The sequence below is a fragment of the Ptiloglossa arizonensis genome, chromosome 11, assembly GCF_051014685.1.
Source record: "Ptiloglossa arizonensis isolate GNS036 chromosome 11, iyPtiAriz1_principal, whole genome shotgun sequence".
NCBI lineage: Eukaryota > Metazoa > Arthropoda > Insecta > Hymenoptera > Colletidae > Ptiloglossa > Ptiloglossa arizonensis.
Window position 1 is genome coordinate 14,971,716 of NC_135058.1, and position 10,214 is coordinate 14,981,929.

The 10,214-nt window shown below is 41.2% G+C and overlaps 1 protein-coding gene across 2 annotated transcripts in view; it reads left to right on the top strand.

Moving 5' to 3' along the window:
• Positions 1 to 10,214, top strand: part of LOC143152884 (alpha-crystallin B chain) — a 37,026-nt gene extending 26,812 nt beyond the window's left edge. For both annotated transcript variants that reach the window (XM_076323478.1, XM_076323480.1), the window contains one exon: positions 8,460 to 10,214. In XM_076323478.1, coding sequence (XP_076179593.1) covers positions 8,460 to 8,654 — 195 coding nt within the window. In that variant the 3' untranslated portion in view covers positions 8,655 to 10,214. The remainder of the gene's footprint in view (positions 1 to 8,459) is intronic.

Genomic DNA, 10,214 nt, shown 5'->3' on the forward strand with positions numbered 1-10,214 from the left:
CGTAATCGTGTTAAATGATAATTCATCGCGGTAGAAAATCTGGATAAATAGCGAAGCGCCCCGTTTGAAAACGTCGAGTTCCGTTTGGAGTTGTCCAGGTGTCGGTTAGGTCGGAGTATCGTTGATCTTCGTCGCGTGTAAAAAATGCAGGTGCAGGAAACGGTGGACCGCACCCAGGTTAAACGGCACACGCGCGAAAGGCACAACAGCCTGGTCCGACTCGTGTCAGTGGTAGCTCGAGCAAGGGTGGGCGAGGCCGATCGTGCTAATTGCGTTACGCAAACGACGCTAATGAGCTGGGTTTCGGTGTCCTCGGCGGTGCGTCGACGCGTCGAAGGCTCCAACGCCACGGTGCTCTCGTTCTTGGACCAGTTCGACCGATCTGTCCACGCGCTCGTCGGCTTGCCAACGAACCAAATAACCTGGCCTTAACCTTGCGAGAAATCGCGGAACATCTACGAATCGAATGCCCGACGCGTTCTGCAACGCGATCGAGTGTCATTGATCGGGCGTTGCAGAAACACCGTACGGTGAACACGATGGACAGATGGATTCGAGATTGGTATTCGAAAATCGATGCGAGCGCATTCTAGCTCGAGATACCGGGAATCGAAACGGTTGCGGTGCTTTTTCGACGGGTTACAAAGGAACTGTTGCAACGGGACTCGTGCAATAAAAGATCTAGTTCGAATTGAAATTTGTAAGAAATGGAGAAAAAGTTCTCGCGCAACGGAAATGAATATTTTCTTCGTCGATAACGGTTCACGATCGGTCGAGAAGTTATTTAGGTATTATTATTGACCGGTTTGCTTTCCTATGACTCGTTCCAAAGTTTTCTTCGTATTTTAATTAATTTTGAAAGGTAATCGAAGCTGACCGGGATCGTATGCATTCCTTTGCGCAAAGAAAAATTGGAAGACGAAAACTTTATTTAACTCGTACATACGTGTAGGTAAAGTATGCGTAACGACGTAAGTGGGGGACCCAACCGCGTGCCTACGAATCCACGTAACTCGAGACGCGTAACTCGAGAACTCACTGTACTGTGAAATAATATATACAACATTGAAGTATCGCATACTTGTGTCTTTCGCGCTATAATTTGAACGAATAGCGAGGATATCGTAGGCCTGGAAAACTGGCAGGGTAGACGACGCGTTTAACGATGAGAATTTACACTGTACCTTTGTAAATTCATACTTACGTATTATATATATGGGGGGTGTTCTCGATGAAAGAATTCGAATCGAAGAAACTCTTGTTTCTCGGATAGAGCCACCTGCAATCACGGCACGCGAATTGTGCTAAACAATTATAAAGTAGGCATAGGAACTGTTAGAACGAATGCCAAGCAGTCGCATCGACAAGCATACCCAACCTTGTTTGGCGAGTCGTTGGTACAAACTCTTGAGGAATTACAGGGACGCATAGGCGACGCATGCAGCACAATTAAAACCCAGCCGGAAGGGTTTGAATGCATACGACAGTCAATGACGTATCGACGACAGCATCTGTGGCGGCGTGCCCAGCAAAGGCCACTTCGACACCGTGTATTGCATCGATTGACCGGTGTGACTACTCAACCCCTTAGCTGAGCCCTCTTGCCACTGAAAACGTCCTCGAAGCGTTTAATATATAATAGCTTGCTCGATAAGTTTTGCGGTTTGATAAGAAATAGAGCTATTAGGTTCGTCGTTTTATTTTTCTAAAGATACTACTATTGTTCGATGAACGCGTGCGAAGTTTCGTATAGATCTGTCGTCTCGTTTGTATATTTACAGTGGTTCGAAGTTCAAGTGTCGTAGTATTTTTTTACAATGGACGAACGATCGAAATTCGGTTAAGCGATCCGAATAGAGGTATCGGAACCGTGTCGCACGGGATGGAAATTTCTCGGCGTCGATTTGTAAAATCGGGCAGCAGCTAGCCTAGCTTAGGCGACCAGACGCATTAAAAATAGATATTGCATCACCTAGCCGGCTAGAGTCCGAGTAGCCATTCGATGGCATGCAAATAGTGTGTAGCGTAGCGGGCAGCTTTTTACGGGATTTCGTATAAATTGAATCTCATTACCGGAACGTTACGTCAAGACGACGCAGAGTTGACTAGTGTCATCGACGTATTTAGAAACCCGACGGACGAGCAAATTGTTTCGAGTATTGACTATCCGTTCGTGCATTTTCGCACGTTACCTACTTATCTATGTTTTACGCGATAATAAACGTTGGAAATACCGATACACAATTACGCGCTCCGTATTACAAATCGATAACGGAATCGCGTTTGTATCGATTCCACCGTGGAATAGAATAAATTTAACTTTCGTCTACAATAATAATTATCGATTGCTCCGTGGATCGTATCGAAATAATCGATAAACATCTCTACAATTGTGACTTCAAACGTCACTTCACCGATTCGTTTTATACGATTGCTGTAACACATAGAATTCATTTTTCTTTAAATTACTCTTAACGGTTAAAGTTATAACCAGATAATTCATTACAACCAGATTTCGTAAATCAATATAACGATATTAATATTCGTTTCGCGCAAGTTCGTACACTCTACCTTCACCGCGGGTGGTTTACATTTGCATTCGTGCGTAAAACCCAGGGTCGCGTTATAACCCATTTAAGGTATACGCGTGAGATAATAATTGCATAAAATATTCGTTCTCGCCCTTTGAATTTTCGCGGTTGGCCCGAGGAGCGTGTCAGTTTATTTCTCGCGAGTCAATGGACTGGTAGCTCGAGGAGCGCCAGCGTTTCGCTCGAGACGTAGATCGGAGCTCGTGTATATTCGACCAGAGGAGGGCCCCCGTTCGTCGATAGTATCTGAAAAGTGTTCCACGACGCAGAACGAATGGCAACCTGGTCGGGGACGGATCACGCGAACATCGAGTTCCAGGAACTCGGAACGCTATGCACGGTGAACGCTGGACGATCGCTCCGCGATACGCAAACTACCCGTAATTATCAATAATTTGGCCGAAAAGCCAACTTGGCTGGAACTGGCCTGGCTTTTGACGTGAATTTAATTACCATTTTTCGAGCGATATTCTACCGACACGAAGCCAACGAATACATTAACCGCCTCTTCCTCGAAGCTCCAGCTCAACTATTCCGGGTGAATCGCGATTGTTGTTCTTTAATAGGTTTTGTTTCTTTCGAAACTCTGATCGATGGCACCGTGAGGTTACAATTGCTTCGCTAGACAGATAATATAGAATATTGGTGCTTCATTTTGAGATGTCGAAAACAATTTGGAAGGGGTACTGGTAAAATACGTTCATGTATATAATTAGAAAAGTAATCCAATAAATAGTTGAACGTTGTGTCTTGGGTGAAGAAGTGGGGGTAGCTTTTAACTATTTTACAGAGATCAAAACAAATTCGATCTTGGCATCGAACACACCGGAACACTTTGTGAGTAAACTTTGAAACTTCGAATTAAACTCTCGTAACAGTTTCTCTCTTTTCTTGTAACGATAGTACGAACATCGGTCGTAACGAAACAAAATCCATTACGTGTAATATTCGAAAATCGAAAGTGTCGATTATCAGTACACGTGTATACGATCGGTATCGTTTTCGATGACTGATAAAAGTTAGAACGATGCTTAGAATACGGGCTACAGTTCGGTCGGTTGTGTTTCTTGGAAATGCTCGACTCGTAGAAACACAAACAACGGTGGGGATGACTCTTGATCTCGAATCCGAGCAACGTATAACCGAGACATTGTCGCACCGATATAAATTCACGTTGACGTATTGCGGAGGGAAGAAAACGTACAAGGTTGTTACGATCCAACCCTGAGTTACTTTTAACTCTAGAACGATTCTGAGAGCAACGTACATTTGGGAAGACGGCATCTAGAGCGAGAAAAAAAATAGTAGAAAACGAGGGGGAACTATTTTGAAAATTTCCACGGGTATCGAGTATCGAATATCGTCCACAAGTTGGAAGATGGTTGGCTCGGTCCCCGGAACGATGACGAAACGTCGTTGGCGGGCGGGATGAGGTCGTCGCAGTTGCGAACGTTTGGCAATATTGCTGTCGAGTATCGTAACAGGTGGCAGGGCTAATTTCAACGATAACGTTGTTTCAAAACAACACGTGTGGCTCTTCGAATCGACGGACGAAGATAATCGAACTCCAAAATTATCCAGTATCTGCACCTAACGTTGCGTGCACCCTGTCAGAGGATACCGTATCGTCGTGTAAAAGCACGTTGTCATCAGAGGAGAACACATCGAGTCCTTTTCTAAAATGTTCGATTCATCTTTTCTTTCACCTATTTATACACACGGTAATCCGATACCATGACGACCGAATCAACCCGATTCCACGTTGATCGCAAAAATTCCCCGCGACCTGGAAACGCGTCCATCGTGAAAAACGTATTTTTATCGGTTTTGCGTGCAGGTTACGTTGTTGCATCGATCATTCTTTTTTTCCCTGACAAGGTTGATTCGTGGCGTTCGTTCGACCATTCTGTGAATTATCGGAGCGAAACTCGCGTCGTATCATTTTGAGTTATTTGCTATTATTTATTCGAGTACTGTGCCCGATAAGGCGTAGACGACTGGTTTATCTACCAGCAATAAAAAATAATTTACGTTCGTGAACGAAACGTTCTTTCTCGCGTGACGAAACTAAGGTAGATTCGTTGTTCCTCGATTTTCGAATTTTATTAACTAGATAAGTGAGAGACGCAATTTTTATATATCGATCGGACGTGGGGAACAGGGAGAAACGAACATGGTCGAATCTGTGGCGCCCTTCCGACGCCATTTCCTCGTCTTATTATTTCACCCTTCTCTCGTTTCACCTTCAACCCCTACTGATAGCAATTCCGCGCAACGAGGCTCGTAAAACTGTCGTGTTCCGGCATTATCGCTGGCTCCCATAACCTACTTTCCTACAATGTTTGCGTCCTTTACGAGACACACGCGCTCGTCTTCTCGTTCTCAACCCCTAGCACTCACCCTTATTTCCTGAGAAAACATACAGGGTGATCCAAAATCGTACGGTTCTAAATTGAGTCGATACGTTCTAGTATGTTGCTCGATAAATTTCGTCGTTCGATAAGAAATGGAACTATTACTATAGGTACGTCGTTTTATTTTTCCAAAGATGTTAGAAAAATAGAAAAAGTTTATACTACCGTTTGATGAACACGTGTGAAGTTTCGTGCAGATCCGTCGACTCGTTCGAATGTTTACAGTTGTTCAAACGTTGAAGTATGGTATTTCTTTTTACAATGGAAAACATATCGTACAACCTAGTATAAATAACGGAAAAGTAAGAGAAGACGGAATATAATTTTTCAACCATACCGATCTGGTATCGACAAGGTCGGCTGACATTTTGAAATAGAGTATCTATTAATAGTAAATGATTAATAATAGAAGTATCGATTACCTTCAACGATCTCAAATAGCAACCACAGCCCGTATAAACGTATTAAATATTTCTCGTGGACCCGATTCTTAGATCGTAATGTATCGTCGACGAACTTGTTATTCCCTTCCTTACTTTGATATTTTAACGATAACTTAATAATAAATATTCTTGGACCTGTGTTTGTATAATATTTTACTCTTATCTCTACCCGTAGAAGGGTAGATCTTCCGATCGTTAGCCCTCTTGCGTTCCTTTTCGCTTCAAACGGTGCACGCAACATGAAGGCTCGAAGATTACAATTACGATACCTTAGCAGCTGAATATTTCGAAAATTATTCATCGTGGAGCATATATACTTTAATAACTTTGTTTTATTCAATCCAGCTGCAAAAATTGGGGATCCTATTTAAAAGAACAAGTTCAATGGAACAAGAACGATCGATCAGATTTATACGTTTGCATTTGCATGGAAACATTTATCGTTGTACGTTCTCCGCGGAGTCGTGCAACTTTTTAAATCAACGTTTCTTCCTACTGTTTAAAATAGCGTAGGTCTCTGGCGAACTACCTTGTATACTTTCCTCGAGTCGCTTAATATATGCTAATGCACATTGGCATTGCACCCCCGTCTTCCTATCGCGAAACATGAGTCACTTATTTCAGCCATTTGCCCCGAAACCAAAAGATGGAGGGAATTCCTTGAAAAACAAATAAAAACTGGGATACGACTCTAGCAACTTTTCCATTACTTCGATCCCTTTCCACGAAATGAGAATTAGGTCGACAGAGTCATCCTCCCTCTGGTACGACCACTTTATAAACTCTTCTTTACGGATGGACTCTCACTCTCCGTGTTTTATATCGTCCTAGATTCGTATCTGTAATACAACGTTAAGTTCGCAGAATTGTGGTAATTAATCGACGCACTATGGAACAATTAAGATTTCAATTTTATATATTACCATTTACGTATCTTTCCGTTTTATCGTCCCTGTTATTTTCTACACCATTGCGCGATCACACATTTCTTATCGTTTTGTTCCCATAACGTTGATCCTCGTTGATCTTTTATTCTTTAGTTTTCACATTTCGCTTCCTTCTCTTATCGTATTATACTTCGTTTTCTCATACTATATTGTACCGCACGAACGTGCAACTGTATTTGTGCATCGTAACTATATATTTATCTCCATGTGTCGTATTTTATTTAATCTTACGATCCGTATCGTGTGCATCTCTAACGCAACGAAAACATATTGTTGTTGTTATTATCATTGCAGTTATTGTTTATTTTAGGAGGAAGCGTTAGCGTTACGGTTCAACGTTTTATCTTAACGATAACGGACGATCTTTTTACGCCAATATTAACAATATTTTCTGTTTCGACTTATCGGTGTCCGTAAATATCCGTGATTCAGAAACTCCTGGGCACAGTGAACGGATAAAATTATGGTTATCGCTCGTTCGAATAAAATATCTTACCGATGACCAAAGACGGTAAAAAATTTATTCGAAAATTCGCGACGTTTATTCGATCGATGGAACTTTATTTTATTACGCACAATATTGGCTTGTTCGGAAAGTCATTTCGTTTTTTTTTTTTTGGTGAAAACGAAACACGATTTTTTTCGAGTGTATAAACATTCTATTAAATTATATATTCTCCATTTTGGAAAACGAAATTACTTTCCAAACCCAATGTTTGATTCTGTGAACGAAATTTTCGTTTCTCCTCGACGAGAACGATTTCTTTTCATTCGTTGCTCGAAACTTTTATTTCGATAAAAATGATCGTGGTCACGTTTCCTGAAAACCAACCCCTGTGCTGGTTACTGCGCAGCTTGACCATGCTTAGGCCAGTGTCGATCGACTTTCAGCACTCAGCTCGCGTGATTGCGGACACGGGCCTGCCCCAGCTGATTTATTAATACGGACACTTAATCGAAGCTACGACCTAAATTCGTGGCCTTGTCTTGGCACATCCGCGCGTGAAAATTGCTAAATTTCCCTGGAAAACTAGTTATTGACGGGTCTAATATTAGTCCTCTAGCGGAGGTCGGAATCATACAGGCTGAACCGAAAATCGTGGTGCGAATAGAAATTTGGATTTATTGGGATAAATCGAAACGAGGAAATTTTCTTATCTCGAATATAGTCTCTGAACATTAATAAAATAAGTTTCATGATTGTTTGTACAAAATTAAATTAGATAAACAAAATAAATAATTAGGAAACAAAAATAAACGACCGAACAATGAATATAATTTCTGTAACCTTTCCATCAGTGTGCCAGATCGAGAAGAAAATTATAGATCTTTTGGTTAAGAGAAATTCGTGTCAGTAATCGATCGCTTGAGTTTCTCGTTAATTAATTTCAACATCGTTTGAATAATTCCAAGTATTGTATCGTTATCGAACATTTCTTCACGCAAATATACTAGGTTGTTCGATAAGCTTTCAATAAGTTTCGTTCGATAAAACTTATCGAGCAACCTATTAGAGATACAGACAATATTAGGAAATAAATGTAATAAATAAGAAACAGCTAAAACGTTGGCAACACCAATCCCGAATGTTTCGATTATCGGGAGTTCTGGCACTGATCTCGATCCAAATACCTAGTCGTTGTAATTTTACTTTGAAAATAATATTTCACAGAAAGAACAAACTCAAGACGAACTATTTTTCATATACCTATCGGTTGTAATTTTGCTTTGAAAATGTTATTTCACAGAAAGAACAAACTCAATGATTTTCATGTACCTAGCGGTTGTAATTTTACTTTGAAAACGCTATTTCACAGAAAGAACAAACTCAATGTTTTTCATATACCCAGCGGTTGTAATTTTACTTTGAGAACGATATTTCACAGAAAGAACAAACTCAATGTTTTTCATGTACCTAGCGGTTGTAATTTTGCTTTGAAAATGCTATTTCACGGAAAGAAGAAACTCAATGTTTTTCATGTACCTAGCGGTTGTAATTTTCCTTTGAAAACGATGTTTCAGACAAAGAACAAACTCAACACGTATTGTTTCTGATTTGTCCAGGTCCACGCGAAGCACGAGGAAAAGACGGAGAGCAAATCGGTGTACAGGGAGTACAATCGCGAGTTCCTGCTGCCGAAGGGTACCAACCCCGAGAGCATCAAGTCCTCGTTGAGCAAGGATGGCGTTCTGACCGTGGAGGCTCCGCTTCCGGCGATTGGACAGGGCGAGAAACTCATCCCGATCGCGCACCAGTAAAAAAAAAAGCACAATTTACTCGGACGTACGCACGAGAGAACGATCCCCGAAATCCAACCCCTGAGAATTCCATCATTCGTGCGTCCGTCGTATCGCTCCTTTCTATCCCTGCCAACGATTCCTCCAAGTCCACTATTCTCTTCTATTTTCTTTCCTCATGGATTCTTGAACGTTTCTTTTCTTTTCTCTTCTCTTCTTTCTCCCCCTCCCAAATTTCCCACCTTTCGCCGCGAATTATCCGTTTTTTTTCTTTTTCTTTTCACACAACTGCGGTATCCATTTTCTGCGAAACGGTCCTTCCCTGCTCAGTCATGAAAATATTTCCTCTCGAGTCTCCTGTCCGTAGAGAAACGATAACTTCGACGAGTCCCGCGAAATTGACACCAACGAAGGCACACGTTCCACGTTCAACGTAACCCGGAACGCTTTTCGGTGCTTGGCGGGCGCGCGTTAATTTCACGAGTCGTCGAATCGCGTCCCGAGAAGACACCCGAGTCACTTTTTATACTCGTTTTTCAAGAATTTCAAAGATCACATCGAACGGATTCTTAACTGTCAAAGTTCACGCTGGAAGATAACAATTTTTTACCTGGACCATAGGGAGGGGGTGGGTCGGGGGCTTGATTTCGATTTTGGCGACGCGCCGAAGCGTCACGAAGGATAATCAAATATTTCGGGTAGAGGAAGGAAATCGTTTGTTCGTTGGGCGAATGAGAAAATAAAACGTAGACACATCTGTAGAACGTCGCGGGAACGTGTTCGACGCCCACGGGACAAACCGCCTAATTTTGTATAAAATTTTGACGCATAGGTGTTTCGTATACGCAGTGTTCTCTTTTTTCTTTTCTTTTTTTTTTTTTTCTTTTCTTTTTCGATCAGCTTCGTCGCTTTGACAGTTCTTCGAGATACACGTGTTTTCATGGTTGTTGTTGAATCGATCGAATCGCGACCAGCAGGGAATCGAGTTACGAATCAGTTTAAAGACCGCGTCGCGACGATCCATTGTTACACGGATAACAAATAAATGATTGTGATCGTTAAGGTCTAAACGGCGCCTGTAACGTCGTGTGTAATTGTAGAGAAACGATGTTTGATAAATTATTTTTCCTTTTGGTACGACCAGCTTTTACGACGCTTTGATACTTCCTTTTTAGAAGTAACACGAACATTTTTCAGAAACACGCATTGCCTTTGAAAGTGTATCTTTAGATGTATCGTTTCGTATGTGGCACGATGAGGTGGAGAAAAATACAAAAATGTTTACGCGTCATCGCGTACTTGTGCACAAAATTCAATCGAACGATTAAACGCGAACAGAAAGCGATCTTCTGTAAACGATAACTTATGTATGTGTTAGTTTTTAGGTGTACTACATTAAAAGACTATAACACGGAAATGCTTAGAGTATGTAAGCATTGTAACGATTATTATTATTATTATTATTATTATTATTATTATTATTATTTATGAATATTTTACTATTGTCGAAGATATACGTATAATGTTTAAAAGGTAATGCGAACAATGTGGAAGTTTAAATAAAAATAAACTTTAAAAGTA